At 34.7% G+C, this 20,538-nt stretch overlaps 1 protein-coding gene across 1 annotated transcript in view; it reads left to right on the top strand.

Annotated features, from left to right (window-relative positions):
* The window catches only part of LOC143228806 (locomotion-related protein Hikaru genki-like), a 67,650-nt gene extending 47,635 nt beyond the window's left edge, over window positions 1–20,015 (top strand). The window contains exons 5-9 of the mRNA XM_076460170.1: window positions 2,334–2,482; window positions 9,526–9,702; window positions 12,235–12,411; window positions 15,509–15,679; window positions 18,279–20,015. Coding sequence (XP_076316285.1) covers window positions 2,334–2,482; window positions 9,526–9,702; window positions 12,235–12,411; window positions 15,509–15,679; window positions 18,279–18,475 — 871 coding nt within the window. The 3' untranslated portion in view covers window positions 18,476–20,015. The remainder of the gene's footprint in view (window positions 1–2,333; window positions 2,483–9,525; window positions 9,703–12,234; window positions 12,412–15,508; window positions 15,680–18,278) is intronic.
* Window positions 20,016–20,538: the final 523 nt, after the last annotated feature.

Raw genomic sequence — 20,538 nt, 5'->3', positions numbered from 1 at the left:
GGGCGTTATAATGTGACGGTCAATCTCACTATTCGTTGGTAAAATAGTACCCCAAGAGTTGGTGGTGGGTGGTGATAACTAGCTGCCTTCCCACTGTCTTACACTGATAAATTAGGGACGGCTAGTGCAGATAGCCCTCGTGTAGCTTTGCGCGAAATTCAAACCAAACTGATCATTCTATGTGTACCACGAACGTTATAGGTTTTTTTTATTATTATTCTACAGGGTGGCCCGTAAGTCCATACCCATCCATATATCTTACGTATCCATGTGTGCTGTCCCTCATTCTCGCTGCATAATATTATGCGACGTCATGTTCTTCATGGCTTACATCGGCCATATTTCTCTAAAAAAGAAACCAGTTTATAATACATGCGTAATTAAATATAACATAATAACATAAGGATGGGTAGGGACTTACGGGTCACCCTGTATATGTATCATAAGCTTCTCGGACTTATTATATTCTACAAATATATCAGGAACATACAGTTTTAGTGTTTTACATGCACCAAGAATTTATTTGAATTTTGTGTGTACTAAATTGTTCAGAGAATTATCAGAATTAAAAAAAACAAAACATTCTGTGGATCAGAAACCTAATTACAGTTGCGGAATTTTACGTGTATCAATAATTTACTGAAGATGTCGCTCGTGTCATTATTTCATTCATAGCATTCAGTTTTAAGTTTTTTTTAAGTGTGTGTATGTATGTGTGTTTTTCTTATAGCAAAGCCACATCGGGCTATCTGCTGAGTCAACCAAGGGGAATCGAACCCTTGGTTTTAGTGTTGTAACAATAATTTAATGTAATTGTTTTCCATATTTTATGGGGGGTATGAAAAACATATTCATGTTTTCAATATTCGACGTATTTTAGTTGTATCCTATAACCTGCTGGAAATCAGTAAGTACACATTAAAATATTGGCTATGCGTAATCAAACATGCTCGCCCTTTCATCCGTGGGAGCGTTATAACGTGACGGTCAATCCCACTGTTCCACTATTCGTTGGTAAAAGAGTAGTCCAAGAGTTGGCGGTGGGTGGTGATGACTAGCTGCCTTCCCTCTAGTCTTACACTGCTAAATTATGGACGGCTAGTGCAGATAGCCCTTAAGTAGCTTTGCGCGAAATTCAAAACAAACAAACAAGCTATGCGTAACTGGCGTAATTAATAATTTAGAGAAACAGGTATTAAAAAATAATGAAACTAGTTAACGAACAAACAAATGTATAAATATTGAAGTACAATCGACAGTAGCATAGTGTCACTCATTAACCTTTGATTAACAATTTGTTTGTTTGTTACTGCTTTGAATTTGGCGCAAAACTACACGAGGGCTATTTGCACTAGCCGTCCCTAATTTAGCAGTGGGTTACTCTTTTACAAACGAATAGTGGGATTGACCGTAACATTATAACGCCCCTACGGCTGAAAGGGCGAACATATTTGGTGTGACCGGGATTCGAACCCGCGACCGTCGGATTACGAGTCGAACGCCTTAACCACCTGGTTATACCCGGCCGAATCAAAGAGTTAAACTTACAAAATGTGTTTACCAATTATTCGGGATGGAATTCATATTTGAACATAGTCGTGTGAAATTTGTTTTATAAGAGTAAGAAATAAACTGTTTTACTGGTTAGGCCAAAAATATTGGCGCCTGCCTGAGAATCCATTCTACATGTTGTACAGTAATAATGATTTCCGTTACTTCTCTTAGTTTGTTTTAGTTCGGTAATCTATGGTCTAACTGACCTGAATTTTCAAATCCAGCCACGATCTCTGCTGTGATCTTGTTTTGGGCTGAGATTCATTTTAATCCTATAAAGACCTTTTCTTGAAATTAAATCAAACCGAAACAGCACCGTAGTTATCAGATGTACAACCCATCAGTTCTCTCTTTGAGCAACAAAACCAAAACCATGACAACCGAGATGTGCTTTGTTAAGCCGACAAGAAAGAAGAAAAATCGATGTAGCATATAATGAGAACGTTGTGAATGTGATGTATCTGATTGGTCGAAACCCCTAAAGGGAAACAGGATGTTAGGGCTAACTAAAAACTGTCCAGGATTACTCATTCTTTCTCCTTGTCAAAATCTCTCACCTTCCAGAGCATAATTTGTTTACCACGAGCACCCAGAAGCTTACCCTTTATTTATCATTTGTGAATGTTTAAGAGACATATCTGGTGACTAGAATTCTTAAGAGCCTACGTAATAAACGTAGTTTCGAGTTATCTATTGACACGTGAATGAAAGAGTATTTCTATAAATTATTCCTTTAAGAAATATTGGACGAAATCAAGACTTTTATTCTCAATTTTTAGGCAGTATCCTTGCGGGTGGTCATTGTCGACTGACGAAAGGAGTTGGAAATACCGATTGTCCATTTATTATGCCAAAGAGGAAGACTCTGGTTTCTATAGCTGCACCACACCTAGAGGTGAAAGTAACAAGATTTATGTTATTGTCAAAGGTAAGCTATGTGTGACCACCAGTCTCGTGGGTTGCGTTGGTATATTTTATTCGCTTTTTTAAAGTATGATGTGTAACATCGTTGTGCTGACAAGAAATATATTGCAAGTGGACACAGCCATACATAGCAAACGTGTTTTCTTAGTAATGGTCAATATTATATGAGAACATTGTATTTAAAGTACACTGCACCTAACGCATTGACGACTTAGACTTTGAAAGGTCTTAAGATAAACTGATGCATAAGAAATTAAATTTGAAGAATTATAACCCTACAATTCGGGTTTTTATACAGCACTTATTGTGTTAAGCTATAAAATGACTAGAATAAGTAACATTTTTTAATATATAGTAAAAGGGGTTATCAGTGCTTTTGTTATCTTAAATATATTTCAAAATATCTTCAAAACTGACTTGATGAATAAAAGAAATCTTTCGTAACAGTTTTATAAAAGTATATAGGTATCCAATACTCGGCTACTTACTAGTTCTAAATATATTTTAGAACACCTTAAGGTGATTTGATTGGCTACTTACTAGTTCTAAATATATTTTAGAACACCTTAAGGTGATTTGATACGTTCGACATATTTTTTACAATTGCTCTAGAATCATAATCTACATCTGTAGAGCTAGATGAACGATTAATTATTTTAAACTTACTGAAGAATAACATAGCATAATAGTATTCGAAAATTATTTTTGTTTTGGTAGAATATTGAATGTTTTTGCAGCTCACTTACTGCTTCGCATTTTGATTGTTTATAATTCTTAATTGATCTGGTAAAAATATATCTTAACGCAAAATGCTGTTGACGATACAGCCTAAACATTTTTCTTTTCCGTGATAAATAATATACTACTTTGCATACACTTTTCTAAGCATGGATTCAACTTCGTAATTCGAATGCACACAAGCTAACTGCCACTCATAGTTTTATTACTAATAGGAAGGAGAAGAGAGAGTAGTAACCATTCCTAAGCCTGAAACATCGATTTCTTCTCTAACAAATGTTTCATAACGAAGAGCTCACATTTATTGGAGATTGAGGTTTTCAGGGATTATTCCAAACCTTGGAGATTCGGTCGGTGTAAGACACAGATGATCATTATTTTCACAAACACAATTTCAAATCAATATTCAGACTACCATTTTCGCCACATTCTGCTCAAGAAGAAAATATCTGAGTTTGTTATTGTTGATTTATTTTCCTTGCAATATATAAGTGAATTTCAGTGAAGAAATGATGGCATATAGGCCTAATATATTTTTTTATTCACTAGTCTCGCTGCAACAGACTAGTTTCGACGAATCCACGGTCCATTAGTATTCCTAGGAAAAGCGAAGCAAATAAAGAAGTGTGCTTTATGTAACTGCCGAACGCCAGCAATTTGTTTATACAGCTAAACAGACGAATATTTGCGTTGTTATTGCAGCCGACTTTATATTCTCCGTTTCTTAGGTTTTTCCTAAAATTTGAAGTTAGAAATTCACGGGAATGTTTCGTAACTATAACCATGGGACTAGGATCAAATAAGTTTTACTGATTTATTTATTTTTTTATTTATAGAGGGGAACCTTCATAACTTTTCCCTAACACCTTGGATAGAAAAGAAAAATTTAATTTGTGTGGCACTCAAAAACATTGATTGTATAATTGAACTTTTTTAATCTAATATTTTATAATATTCTTTGCGTTTGTTATCGGGCGGGACCCGTCTGATAATATTTTATAAGAGAACAAGCTGGCTTTTTATTTACTATCCCTAGATGGCTCAGCGGTAAATTTGGGAGCTTATAACATTAAAATTCGAGGTTTGATACGTACAATGAGTAGATAACAAACAATCATATGTGTATTACATTTATGTTTATCTAGTTAATAACGTCGAAAGCCCATAAGAAATGTTTACAAACTTTTATTTATTATTTATATTTGTTAAGTCACTTGACATTTTCAACACTCAGACAGAAGTGAGCTTAAAAATAGCTTTTAATCTTTATTTTCTATCTTCTAAAATGTCGTATAACCTCGTTATAAGTGCTGGTGGGTTAACAAGAATTTCAATATTTTTAATCTGTTCGCATCCTTTATCAGGTGTGGAATGTCTGCTAGAGATCCCTGGTTTGTTATTCCCGCTTGTTTGCTTTTTTATTACTGCATGGTTTAAGAAGCGCACTTATTATTTCAGGTATTATAATACTTTAGTTAATATTAGGCCCATTTCATATTTAAACATTATATTGTTTACCTAATCCTTTAGGGATTTTCAACTATTGTAAGGGTGTGTAGTTTTGGTATTCATGCCATGCGTAAATACTTGTTATATCCCTTAGCGATGGCACGTTTCACTCAAAACCTTTTTTCTTAACTTAAATAATCTTCCATAGGGGGCCTCATAATCACATACATTACAAAGAAGACAAACACAAAAATCAAATAAACACTATTATGGAAATGAAATGCACTTTATAAAATTATTTATTATAGTTTATGTCAAAGGGCATACAATAGTACAGAGTTATGAACAAGGGCAAACAAGTTTAGAATGCCAATGAAAGAAAGTATCGATATTATTATGAATTCCATATCTCGAATAATCAAAACTTATTTTCTTTCTTAACTGTGCCTTATAAAGGACAACAGATATAAATGAACGTTTTTACCTATACATATTTTTCTAACAGTCATAATACAATATTTAGCTAAAGTAATCAAAAACTTAGATTGTAAGACTTCACCTTTCAATAAACCGTACAAATTTTTGATTAAATAATATTTTCATGCCATAGAAATACGTCAAAATATTTTTGATCAAAAACCTATTCATATAAGCCAATATTTGTTATGGTGTTTATATTACGTCTTTTACAAATTATGATAAGTTATGTACTTAACAGGTTATAAGTGTTAAGCCTATTTTATTTTAATATATCACATTTTTAATCTCGCTCCACAGGAATTTTAAAGAATATAGAATAATGTATAATAATATTACTCCAGCCTCATATTTATTGTTATATATACTACAATATATTCAATGAATAATTGGTTATTCTTGAATCCAATTTTGCCTGTATTATTCTAGGCATGTAGTCACGTGCTTGTGAATCGAAACGTCATTATATATTATTATTTTAATTAATATTGATATGCAAAATGGTTACTGATAATTAATTAAGTGTTTGGTCTTAAGTAACAGACGAAGTGTCTTTCATTTATATGCAAAAACGGCTCGTTTGGGTTGAGAAAATATTTTACACAGAAGAGCAAACAACGTTTCGACCTTCTTCGGTCATCGTCAGGTTCACAAAGAAAGAGGTAACTGACCGGAAGCTGACCACATGTTTGAAAGGGGTTGTGTAACTGAGTGTCGGAATGTAGAGGGCGGTATTAGATGTTTGAATATATAATTTTATTTATTTTATTGTATCAATATAGGTATAAAGGCGTTCCTTTATATTGTTTTATTTTGGGTTTAAGTTGTTGTATAAGTAAGGCTTCTTTAATTTTGCGTTTGTTTATGTTTGTTTCTTTATTTAGTATTTGAGTGTTTTCTATGGTTATGTTGTGTTTATTTGACTTGCAGTGTAAGTTTTTGTGTTTTTCTCAGTGTATTTGTACTTACCTGTTACCATTATGTCTGAACTAGAATACAGTACACCACTATTAACAGTACACGCTCACACGATCGTTAAGAAACTAAGAAATTTAAACCAACGAATTATTAATAGAAGAAATGACATCTATTTTATTCAACAATGTAGAAAGGAACAACTAACCCCGAATTTTGTAAAGGTAAAACTTTCAAAAATTTTAATACATACACAAACATTATCCAATATTTACAGAAAAACTACTTAAAGCCATGTTGAACACAAAATACAAAGAACTACATGACTTACAAAACAAAAATGAACCTAGACCATCAACTGGCATGCTGCATTAAACCAGAGATTTACGGACTTATACAACGAAACATAAACCAAATCAATACTAAGAACGACAGAGACAAAAAGATCTGCCACAACAAAAAACTAGAAAAACTAAGATGCAAACAACAAAAAAGACACCAAAACGACAAACCGTTGACTAACCTCATAATTAACAGATCCGACCGTCAATTAAACACAGACGAGATACATCTACTTAACAAAGGACTCAACTTCGCAATAGCACCTAGGTACATTCCAACCATAGAAATCAAAACATATTTAGAAGACCTAGCCAGGAGACTTGTGATACTTTCTACAGAGAACAAAAACAAGGAAACAACCAAAAACAACCAACAGAAAGAAGACAACTTAGATAATTTTATTGACATCCAACAGCCAAACTTCCCAGGTAAAATTACAAATTTATATTTTCCAGAAACACCTAAAAACAACATCTTAAACGATTTTCTCAAAGAATTTTCTCACAAAACCATCAACATAATCACTTAAAACAGAAAACTAAAAAGCAACCTTACAATAAGAGACATTAATTCCATTAAAAACCTAAAACAAGACAAAAACATAAAAATTCTAAAAGCAGATAAAGGTAACGCTATAGTCATAATGAACACGAATGAATACATCCAAAAAATGAATAACATCCTATCAGACACGAACAAATTTAAACCAATACACACAAATCCAACAAAGACACACGAGACGCAACTGAACAAATTGCTACTACAAATGAAAAAAGCCAACACAATTTCACAAACACTTTATTCCTACCTACGAAAAACCGACTCACGGACACCGCAAATATACGGCATCCCCAAACCTCATAAACCAGATTGTCCATTACGACCAATAATGTCCACATATGAATCGTTTAATTACAATCTTGATAAATACATAGCATGGGCATTCTCCAAATATGTAACATCAGCCAGCTCATTCATCAAAGACTCTTTTAATTTCAAGTCTAATCTAAATCAACTTAATCATAAAGCCTTAATGGCCAGTTTCGATGTTATATCTCTCTTTACAGAAGTTCCAACCACTGAAGCCTGCAAGATAGCCTTAGAACTCTATATCCGAGACCCTAACCCAACTATAGACATTCCCAGCAACCAATTAGCAACCCTCATAGAATTCACCACGATAAAGACAAACTTCATGTTCAACAACCAAAACTATATACAAACAAATGGCCTAAGCATGGGCAACCCAGTATCACCAGTTCTAGCCAATATTTTTATGACACAAGTTGAAACACAAACAATTAACACAGCATTACATCCACCACTATACTGGTACAGATATGTAGATGATACGGTTGCGGGATTCAAATCTACAGAACACATACTTAATTTTTTCAATCACATTAACTCTATACATCCCAACATCAACTTCACATGTGAACAGGAAGAAAGCAATCAAATATCATTTCTTAACCTCAAAATTACAAGAACCGACACACAATTCAAAACAGAAATCCACCGGAAAATCACCCATACTGGACTATACATTCCTTGGGACTCAGTACATGAAACAAAACAAAAACTCAACATACTAAGAAACCAAATAAACACAGCCATAAAACTATGTTCACCAGATAAAATTAACGATGAATTAGACAAAATAAAACAATACTTCACCAACATCAATAAGTTTCCTCCACAAACCGTGGAAAACATTATACGCACACATCTAGACAGAAAGCAAAATCAACCAACAAAAAAAAAATATATCTCACGAATCAAAAAATCACGAAACCATATACTGCTGTATACCATATATTCCTGACGTCAGCAGAAAAATAACCAACATTTGGCAAAAACTAGTAACAAAATATGGCATTCCAGTTAATACCAAATTTATTCAAAAACCAGGCACAAAACTGGGGTCTATACTATGTAAAAACTACACTGACAAACACCACACCAACATTATTTACAAAATACAATGTGATAACTGCCACAACTTCTATATTGGAGAAACAAGTAGAAAAATGGAAACCAGATTCAAAGAACATAAAAAAGTCACCTTCACACGTTTTCGAATACTGCAAGTCAAATAAACACAACATAACCATAATAAACACTCAAATACTAAATAAAGAAACAAACATAAACAAACGCAAAATTAAAGAAGCCTTACTTATACAAAACTTAAACCCAAAATAAACCAATATAAAGGAACGCCTTTATACCTATATTAATACAATAAAACAAATAAAATTATATATTCAAACATCTAATACCGCCCTCTACATTCCGACACTCAGTTACACAACTCCTTTCAAACATGTGGTCAGCTTCCGGTCAGTTACCTCTTTCTTTGTGAACCTGACGATGACCGAAGAAGGTCGAAACGTTGTTCGCTCTTCTATGTAAAATATTTTCTCAACTCATGTTTGTTTGTTTTGGAATTTCGCACAAAGCTACTCGAGGACTATCTGTGCTAGCCGTCCCTAATTTTGCAGCGTAAGACTAGAGGAAAGGCAGCTAGTCATCACCACCCACCGCCAAGTCTTGGGCTACTCTTTCACCAACGAATAGTGGGATTGACCGTCACATTATACGCCCCACGGCTGGGAGGGCGAGCATGTTTAGCGCGACGCGGGCGCGAACCCGCGACCCTCGGATTACGAGTCGCACGCCTTACGCGCTTGGCCATGCCACGTCTTCTCAACTCAGTGATGACGAGAAACCCACTTGTTGAGAAATTTATATGCAAAAACGGCTCGTTTGGGCTGAGAAAACACTTTTACATAGAACGAGCCGTTTTTGCATATATATTTCTCAACAAGTGGGTTTCTCGACATCACTGAAGTGTGTTTCAGTGATTTTTTTCATACATTCTAACTTCAAGTGTTTATTAGTGACATCTGGTGAATAAAATTGTTTTGCTTTTTTTAAACATTATTATATATCTTAATTTACGTTTTTCTTCTTCTAATACCTTATTAGTGAATTAATTGGCGTATTTTAAAACTAACATAAGCGTGGTTGAAGATGTGAATTATCAGTCAAACATATTGTTTGTACTTTTAATATTTGGTGGCTCAAGATACAATTACGTTATTATTTAACATTTTACAATAGACGTGGAGTGTCCACCGATAAATTCTATAGACCATAACCGTGTAATGGCTGTGGAAGGTAATAAAATGCACAGCAAGGCTCATTTCGCTTGCATGGAAGGTTTCAAGCTGGTTGGTTCCAAGGATATCACGTGCACAGCCTCCGGCAAGTGGTCTGACGCTCCACCTCTCTGCCAATGTAAGTTAAAAAGGAAATGAAAAAAGGCTTAAACAAATATAACTTTTTAGATAGTTTGTTGACTAATCGTTAATATTTAAAGTAAACGATAACTAATTAAATTTATTTTATAAATGTCGGCTATTTTGTTTATGCAAAATATTTACCAGATCTACGAAAAACCAACAAACCACAACTCTTGTGGTAAGACTAATATTAACTCTAATCAGAACAAAAATACAAATCAACCCGGTAATAAGTATAGCTTATTAAATATACCAATAATTTTGTTCTAAGTTTACTTACTGATTATAAATATATTATTTTATTACAAGTTACAGCTTTTACTGTAAAAGTTGTAACTTAAAGTAAAATAATAATTAGGCGTACTGTTTTTACTCATAAAGATGAGAGTGCACTGTTTTATCTCTCGGATACCCTCGTTGTTAACGGGTCTTCAGGTTCAGTCAACTGAGAAAAATTCTAGATTATTCTGAGAAAGTTTAAGCTAACATTGCGAAATAATTTATAATAATGAACAATATGTAATAAAAATAAATATATCAAACATTCTAACCAATACTATAAGTGGAAGTAACACTAAAGAAAGAAAACCGTATACCAAGCTTGCCGAACACTAACACTAATTTCTTTCTGGCTTCAAGTATTGTTGTAGTAGCAACTTAAAATCGGTAAAACTACGTAAACACAACTTATTAAGCATACATACAGCTTCCAGCTGCAGCACACCGCTGTATACAAAAGTAATTTCGAATTACATCGTATAAATGATTTATCGATTACATAAAAATTTTAAACATATAATAGCTACTAATTTGTTTCACTTCGTTAAAATGATTGAGTGGATAAAGCTGGTAAAAAATGGGGAGACAAGTAGAGAATTATTAACATATAATTAGGTAACTTATTTACAGTTCACACTTGTCCATTGTTTGTTTCGGCCAATTGTCACTTATTAGGTCGAGAGGTAAGGAACGTAGTTTTTCTCTATCTTCAACTGTTGTAAGATTACTGATCTAGGGCAAAGTTTAATTTATGTTTATCTGCTCATCCATTATTAATATATTTCTATCCAGCCTATCCTCTAGACGATCGAGTATTGATTAAATTGCGCTGATATAATTTAATTACAAACTGTTGGTCCTGATAACTTGGTGATCTGTGTGACTAGAAGTTACCTCATTCCAAAGAGACAAAGCCCAGCATGACCAGGTGGTTAAGGCACTCGACTCGAAATTTGAGGGTTGCGGGTTCAAATCCCCGTCACACCAAATATGTTTGCCCTTTCAGCCGTGGGGACATTATAATGTCACGGTCAATCGCACTATTCGTCAGTAAAAGAGTAGTCCAATAGTTGGCGGTGGATGGTGATGATTATCTGCACTAGCCGTCCTTAATTTAGCAGTGTAATAGTAAAGGGTAGTCATCTCCACCCACCGCCAACTCTTTTACCGACGAATAGTAGGATTGACCGTCACATTATAATGTCACCACGGCTGAAAGGGCGAGCATGTTTGGTGCGACGGGGAACCCGCAACCCTGGGATTATGATTCGAACGCCTTAACCCACCTGTTCATGCCAGGCCTTCACGTTTTATGATCATAACTTCCTTTTATTGTTCTAACTGAAATTTTTGGTATTTATTCATATTTACACTAAATCTTATTAATTTTAAAAGCCCTCCCCCCTGGTGATACAACGGAATGTTTGCTGACATACAACACTAGAAATACTTAAATTTTGCATTCGGTTAAACAATCTCAACGTAAGATGATGTAGTGACTTTTGTTTAAATTGTACTGTGGACAATGACATCTATTGCTCATAGAAGTTTCAGGTTACGAAATCGAAACCTTGCACCATAAAACAAACTTACGTAGTTAATGACGAACTACTTTGTGTGGTAAATAATTTTTATAGTTGAAAACAAAATTATAAATTCATTACTCTTGCTAGTTTTATAAAATATGCGTTTTTATAAAATCTATCGAATAATAAAAGAGATGCAATTTGTTTTTGTTTTATTTAGACACTTTAGAACGAACTAATATTCAGGTGACTCAGTTGCAAATATGTATGCTTATAACGCTAAAAACAGGGTTCAGGTACCCGTGGTGACACAGCACAGTCTATTATCTAACTTTGTGATTAACATTAGAGAAACAAACAATCGTTTCCTGATAATCTATTACTGCCATCTGCTTTGATCGAAGCTATCTAACTCGTGTCTAGACGACACCGGCAATAGATAATAGCAAATGACAATCCAACGGTAGAGTCGTGTTTGGATGGTGTCGTGATAGAGAGAACTCTAACCACAAATTTAAAATACTTTTGTGTTTTCTTTTAGGAAAATGAGATTTTTTTCCAACTTTAAGAGTACATTAGGTCTTCTCTTTCTGGAGTTTTATCAGATGCCTGGATATTCAATATTTTGAATTAGGTTGCTGTCATTGTTTTACAATTATACTTGTCCGTTTATTTAAATTTTAACCTTACGTAGTCCTTGACTTTCTTTCTGTCGATTCTAGTGATCCAGTGTCCACTCTTGACCCCGGACTCCCCGCATCTTAAGCTGAGCACTCACAACCGGACTTACGGTGACCGTGTCAATTTCTCCTGTCCAACAAGCTACAGACTCGTCGGGGCGGCGTCCTTACACTGTTTGAAGAACGAATCCTGGTCGGACTATCCGCCCATGTGTGAGGGTAAGTGTGTACAAACTATACAAACTGACGATAAATATTCGAATCCAGTTTTCGCTGCATAAATCTAGAATAGATATTTATAAGAGTACAGTCTATTGTCTGTTGTATGTCCATGCAACTAACCTCACAAGGTGTAGATGGATCTTCGCCGAATGTGATACGGAGGTTCAATATGTCAATGCTGAGATACATTAAAATCTTCGATTTTGCATTTTGCCCTTTTGGGGTTTTTATGGAGGTTTTCGCGTTTTATTTGTTTGACTGCTAATTTGCCCCCTGTAGTTGGATGTGTAATTTTTCATTTTTCAGTTTTTTATTTACCACTACTTTGCTTCCTGTTGATGGATCTTCAACAAATTTGACATACAGTTTTGTTGGGTCCATGACGAGATACATGTAAGTTTGCAGTTTCACATTTTGTGCTTTGTAGTTTCAAGGCTTTTTTGTTGTTGTTTTGTTTCAAAAATTACATATAAGGGAAGCAACTTTTCATGTCTTGGAATAATCTGTCACTAATCATTAATTTACATAACGTCCGTCAGGGGACCAGTACTCTATTTAGAATATAATAAAACTAATATAAAAGAATTATATAAAATCATTAAGTTTCTGTTCTTAGTTATTTCAGACCATAACAGGAGCGTCGAAAGCCAGTCCAGACCCACTTTATTTCTGTTTTTCTAACATTTTAAAGAAATTATCAAATAGAAAATCCTAAAATACGACAACAGCGACCTCATAAACAAGGAAACACGGTAGCAGTAACCTTTTTTAACCCACAGTATAAACGGTAATAAAGTAACAACAAATATTTATTAGATTTATAAAGTAACAAGTATGTATTAATTATTATTTCAATCATTATTAACGTATGTTTGCAAATAAAGTCTGAAAGTTATGTTTTTTTACGATTAAATGAAAGTGAAGCTTAATGGTGTTTTGTGGGTTTCACGATATAACCAGGGCCCTTGGGCAGTTGTATCCTATGCTCCCCCTATCGACGGGACTAGGCTATAACGACTTATTCAAAAGCAAATTATTAAAAACTTTAAATCAAACATAACTAATCTAAGTGAATTGGAATTAAAAGGTAAAATATTAGTTAATGAAGCTAATGCTATATAGTAAACTGATAACACGTAAATAATGTTATAAATTAGCATAAAAACTGGAATCCTGTAATTATTAAAACACTTGGAATTATTAGTTGGATAACCTCGCTGTTTTCCATGTTTTCGGTCGTAAACCTAATAGCATCACGCGAGGTTTAAATTGACGTTAAATCTATGAATGAAGCTCAAAATGCAAAATAATATTTGTAAGTGTAAAAATGAATTTTTATAGTAAATATTAATTTCCAAACAATACTTATGCATTACAACTAAGTGTATTAATGAATTTAAGTTAATAAACCACAAAATAAAACAATCGCTACGACGTAAGATAGATGCAGCTTACAAGTTGGGTGTTGGCACTATCCACGAAACTTTCATATGAGTGCTCATAAATTTATAGCAGCACACATGCGACAACATAATCGAAGAGGAGAGAGATATAGAAATTTTAAAACGCGTTCATAACAAAGAATATTAGCCATTTATGCGGATCATTATAGGATGTTCTATCATAATTTCCACAAACAACAGCGAGTGACCAACGAGAACTAATTTCTCAATCTCAATTTCTTCAAGCCGTACGCCATCTCTAAATATGATTTTCTCTCTTGGTTAAAAAGTTTGTTTGTTTTTGAATTTCGCACAAAGCTACTCGAGGGCTATCTGTGCTAGCCGTCCCTAATTTAGCAATGTAAGAGTAGAGAGAATGCAGCTAGTCATCACTACCCACCGCCAACTCTTGGGCTACTCTTTTACCAACAAATAGTGGGATTGACCGTCACATCATAACGCCCCCACGGCTGAAAGGGTGAGCATGTTTGGCGCGACGACGATGCGAACCCGCGACCCTCAGATTACGAGTAGCAAGCCTTAACACGCTTGGCCATGCCGGGCCCTGGTTAAAAAAGTCATTGTAAACGCAAATAACTAAATATTATCTAACAAGTTTCTACTTTTATTAATATATTTTCAAATAAACTGACCGCTTGTAATTATATTTTAAGAATTCAATAGAAATAAATTCTCTGTCACAAAAAAGAAAATACAAAAAAGAACTAAGGACAAGTATCTTCAACAAGGTAAACACAGGGTATCGAAACCTTTAAAAAGCCCCCACCAGTGGCTCAACAGACACTCAGCAGGTTTATAATAATCGGTTTTCGATACCTGTAATAGGTACAGCAAAAATAGCATAATGTGCAGATTTACGCTTAAGAATAAACAGACAAAGACACGACTGTATGAAACGCTTCGTATAATATAGACTGAACGACTAACATTTTAATTTTAAATTTTAGAAACTTAAAATTAAAACAGCTCAAATGAGATATAACGAATACAATAAAACTATGTAAGATCATAAATGTTAAATTGGATAAAATTACTTTTTATAGACACGTACTGTTGAATAAAATAAAAAATCACTTATACAAATAATTAATATAATTATTTTTTATCGTGATTATAAAACGTTTCACAAATATAAAATCAAAAACACGAAACGATACAACTGCTACTGTGCTATTAACGTAATTATTTGCTTTGGTAAACAATAAACAACACAGCTTTAACCGCACGAGATACTTTTTTGTTTAAGCCTTAAACAGATTCAAACAGTATTATTGAAAGTAAACCTACCTCTCTGTTTTTCTTTGTGTAAGGCCCAGCACGGTCAGGTGGAGTTAAGGCACTCGACTCGTAATTTGAAGGTCGCTGGTTCGAGTCCCCGTTACACCAAACATGCTCGCCCTTTTTTTCAGCCGTGGGGGCGTTCTAATGTGACGGTCAATCCCACTGTTCGATGGTAAAAGAGTAGCCCAAGAGTTGGCGGTGGATGGCGATGACTAGCTGCCTTCCCTCTAGTCTTACACTGCTAAATTAGGGACGGCTAGCGCAGATAGCCCTCGTATAGCTTAGACGAAATAAAAAAAATAAAACAAAAACTGTTTGTGTAAATTAAATGTGTTTTCCCATCGTTTCAGCTATTACTTGTACACCTCCACTACCCCCTCCTAATGGTCGAGTTCTAGACACAGGACGCTACCTGACGGGCGACACAGTAACCTATACATGTCATGCTGGATTTGTCCTTGTTGGCGAATCAATGGCGGTTTGTAATGACGTCGGAGAATGGTCTCAACAACCACCGATATGTAAGTTTAGTTACTTACTCAGTGTATCGATTACCAGGGGGTTAGGTTGTTGGGAGAGTCGTGATCGTTCGCTAGACTCTAGTGTTAAAAAGCTGTAGTCCTAAAATAGATGTGGTAAATGAACCAATAAGAACTTGCTTTCCTCAAAATTACGTTCTCCATCGAGATCGAACAGTATAGTAGCTGATTGTTTCCAAATTCGAAAAATAATTTTTCTTCACATTCTTTTTTTTAAGTCGTTAAATAATTTGTGTGCATCCAATACACTTTCTAATACATGACACCTGATGTCGCATCAACTGTTTTAGTTTTGGATGGCGAATAAGGGTCTATTTTTTAAATGCAAAGACGATATGGGGGAAGTTGTTAAATATATGAGTTCAACTGCTCTCGTGTATAGCTTATACAGTAAATTACAGCCACACATTAAAATATAGCTTTGTAACAACACTTCCCTCTGCCTGCTTTGAACATGTCAGACAGTTACGTTATCTGATTCATTCATAGACTGATCAGGTTACAAATAGACGTCAGACAGTCACCTTGTCCGATCTGTTCGTAGACTGAATATATACCAAACAGTTACGTTATCTGATTCATTCATAGGCTAATCAGGTCACAAATAGACGTCAGACAGTTACCTTGTCCGATCTGTTCGTAGACTAAATATATACCAAACAGTTACGTTATCTGATTCATTCATAGACTGATCAGGTTACAAATAGACGTCAGACAGTTACCTTGTCCGATCTGTTCGTAGACTGAATATATACCAAACAGTTACGTTATCTGATTCATTCATAGACTGATCAGGTTACAAATAGACGTCAGACAGTTACCTTGTCCGATCTGTTCGTAGACTGAATATATACCAAACAGTTACGTTATCTGATTCATTCATAGACTGATCAGGTTACAAATAGACGTCAGACAGTTACCTTGTCCGATCTGTTCGTAGACTGAATATATACCAAACAGTTACGTTATCTGATTCATTCATAGGCTAATCAGGTCACAAAGAGACGTCAGACAGTTACCTTGTACGATCTGTTCGTAGACTGAATATATACCAAACAGTTACGTTATCTGATTCATTCATAGACTGATCAGGTTACAAATAGACGTCAGACAGTTACCTTGTCCGATCTGTTCGTAGACTGAATATATACCAAACAGTTACGTTATCTGATTCATTCATAGACTGATCAGGTTACAAATAGACGTCAGACAGTTACCTTGTCCGATCTGTTCGTAGACTGAATATATACCAAACAGTTACGTTATCTGATTCATTCATAGACTGATCAGGTTACAAATAGACGTCAGACAGTTACCTTGTCCGATCTGTTCGTAGACTGAATATATACCAAACAGTTACGTTATCTGATTCATTCATAGGCTAATCAGGTCACAAATAGACGTCAGACAGTTACCTTGTACGATCTGTTCGTAGACTGAATATATACCAAACAGTTACGTTATCTGATTCATTCATAGACTGATCAGGTTACAAATAGACGTCAGACAGTTACCTTGTACGATCTGTTCGTAGACTGATTATATACCAAACAGTTACGTTATCTGATTCATTCATAGACTGATCAGGTTACAAATAGACGTCAGACAGTTACCTTTTTTGATCCATTGATTGATTGATTGAATATATTACACTAACACGTGAAACTCTTAACTTATATGAATAAGTTATCTCTCTGATTCACATACAAACGTATCACACGTGTAAGAAATCTAATTAAATTACATTTACATGTATAGGCGGTCTTAGCTATTGGGCAAACTGGGCAATTGCTAGAGGCTTCATACGTGGAAGGTCCTCATTTACTATACCTTTCGACTTCTTGTGGCACAGTAGTATGTCTTCAGACTTATACTGCTATAAACCGGGTTTCGATAACCGTGGTGGATAGAGCACAGAAACCCCTTTGTGTAACTTTGTGCTTAATACTAAACAACAACAACTATACCTTTTAATCACTCCCCCCAGTGGGACAGCGGTATGTCTGCGGGCTCACACCTCTAGAAATCGGGTTTCGATACCCGTGATGGTCAGAGCAGATAGCACATTGTGTAGCTTTGTGCTTGATAGTAAACAAACAAATGAAACATTTTAATCTACTTCTGAGTTGTTCTTGTTGATTTACCATTATGGAGCCGGCCCCATTTACTGAAATCTGCTTGGGGCTCCAGAATCACTAAGACATGAAAACCTGTTACAGCGTATAGTTAATTAACTATATCAATATCTGTTTTTTAATTAATTAAACGTAGATATTGCGTGATTTTGTTGTTCCAATTTACCACAGAGTCTGTTCACAGGGTTTACAATAAATAGACTTTGAACTTGTGCTTTGTGATTTCGGTTTTGTTTTGGTTTTTTGGGGGTGGAATATATATTTTTCGTATTTGTTTTGATAAACTAACCAGAATACGCGTTAGGAAATAGGATTAGCTACTTAAAATCGGATTAACGGTTCGTAGACGACAAACTTTATCTTGGTCTGAATCTTTTATAATTTATTGGAATGCTTTTGTTTTCTTTCACCAAGATGGCAGACATCTTTTCTTTATGTCCTTGCAGGTAAACCTGCTTGTGAGTTCCCAGGTGAACCAGCAAATGGATACGTAATCCCTACAAAGTTCCATTATGACATTGGCGAAATTGTTGTCGTGTCGTGTAACAAGGGGTTCCGAACTCTTGGATCCAAGGAGCTCCACTGCATGCCCTCCGGCCATTGGTCTAATCCATTGCCACATTGTCGCCCTTACAATAGATGAGTGAAGGATTTTTCCCGCCTTCCCGAAGATGACATGAGTAAAAGCTACTAATAACTTGGTTGGTTCGTTGGGTTGTGGAAAAGGCTTGTTATTGATCATATAAATTTGTGATAAACGTTAGATATGATTCGAGATTCAAATGTATGTTACATTTTCGAAAAAAAAAACACGAAAGTTATTCCTGATCGAACAATTATTTGATGGTTTTATAGATCAAGTCAAAGAAGCCGCTCCATTGTATTAAAAAAAGTTGAGAAATGGAGCTTTGAAAGAGAAATCTAATAAAACCTATAACTTGGTAACATGCATTCTTTCCTTGGTACGGCTGACGACCTATTTTCTTATTTTTTCATAAAACTGGAATTATACAAAATTAGCTCAGTTTATAAAAGGAAATAAAAACCATGTCGGAATTATTTGATTATTAACAAGACACAAATATGTAGGCTTCACTTAAAAACCGTTTCGATTATTAACAAGACACAAATATGTAGGCTTCACTTAAAAACCGTTTCGATTATTAACAAGACACAAATGTGTAGGCTTCACTTAAAAACCGTTTCGATTATTAACAAGACACAAATATGTAGGCTTTACTTAAAAAACGTTTCGATTATTAACAAGACACAAATATGTAGGCTTCACTTAAAAACCGTTTCGATTATTAACAAGACACAAATATGTAGGCTTCACTTAAAAACCGTTTCGATTATTAACAAGACACAAATATGTAGGCTTCACTTAAAAACGTTTCGATTATTAACATGACACAAATATGTAGGCTTCACTTAAAAACCGTTTCGATTATTAACAAGACACAAATATGTAGGCTTCACTTAAAAACGTTTCGATTATTAACATGACACAAATATGTAGGCTTCACTTAAAAACCGTTTCGATTATTAACCAAATAAAATATGTAGGCTTCACTTAAAAACGTTTCGATTATTAACAAATTAAAATATGTAGGCTTCACTTAATAAACGTTTCGATTATTAACAAAATACAATTTTGTAAAACAACATTCAGACTTCACTCAAAATAATTTCGGAGATTAACAAAATAAAGATACATAAAATAATATATAGCCTTCAGTCAAAAACGTTCCGATTATTAACAAAACGTAAGTTTTGCCTTAAAGTAACAGAATTACAATTTTTTTTTAAATAATCAACAACTACTCAAGCGCCACCAAGCTCCTAATTTTTCAAGTGTGATGTGTTTATCCGAAATACGATTGTTCATAAAGTTCTTTCTAATGTTCATAATAAAGCACGCGCTGTTAGCATCTGAAACAAACTAATATTATTTTCTTTGTGCTAGAATATTGGGTTTTTGAAAATCTAATATCGTGACTGCTGATGCTTCTTTGTTATCATGTATTTATACACTACATATCAATAAGTCCGGCATGTAACCTCGTTTTCGGTTCAAATAAGTCTTAAACTCAATTTGTCCAGCGCCTACGAATTAATTATAAACAGTGTATATATGTGTCTTTGTAGCATTTTATTTATTGCTTTAAAATAAAATATGTGGAAAAATTATTTTGTAACGTGTTATTAAACATGTGTTTTTCTCTCTTTATCTCTCGACATAAGGGTTAGATCGCATATTTCAAATGGCGATCTATTCAGTTATTTCTCATTTACCTATTTTTATTTATTCATCATCAAGATATGAAGGTATAAGTAATTAGAACTAAAAATTGGAAAACTTAACGCATAAAAGCTACGTCACTGCCAAGCCAAAGTATTGTTACGTCGTCAAGACGTAATGCATTCTGTTTTCACGCGAATTTCATGTCTCGTACGCGATACAGCATCGACTGTAACCCTAATCGTGATTAATTTAATGCTTATTGACGAATTTGGAAGGCCCAGCACGGCCAAGCGTGTTAAGGCGTTCGACTCGTAATCCGAGGGTCGCGGCTTCGAATCCCGGCGGCACCGAACATGCTCGCCCTTTCAACCGTGGGGGCGTTATAATGGTACGGTCAATTCCACTATTCGTTGGTAAAAGAGTTGGCGGTGGGTGGTGATGACTAGCTGCCTTCCCTCTGG

This window comes from Tachypleus tridentatus, chromosome 10 (assembly GCF_004210375.1).
Source record: "Tachypleus tridentatus isolate NWPU-2018 chromosome 10, ASM421037v1, whole genome shotgun sequence".
NCBI lineage: Eukaryota > Metazoa > Arthropoda > Merostomata > Xiphosura > Limulidae > Tachypleus > Tachypleus tridentatus.
This window is presented reverse-complemented; position numbering and strand designations above follow the sequence as displayed.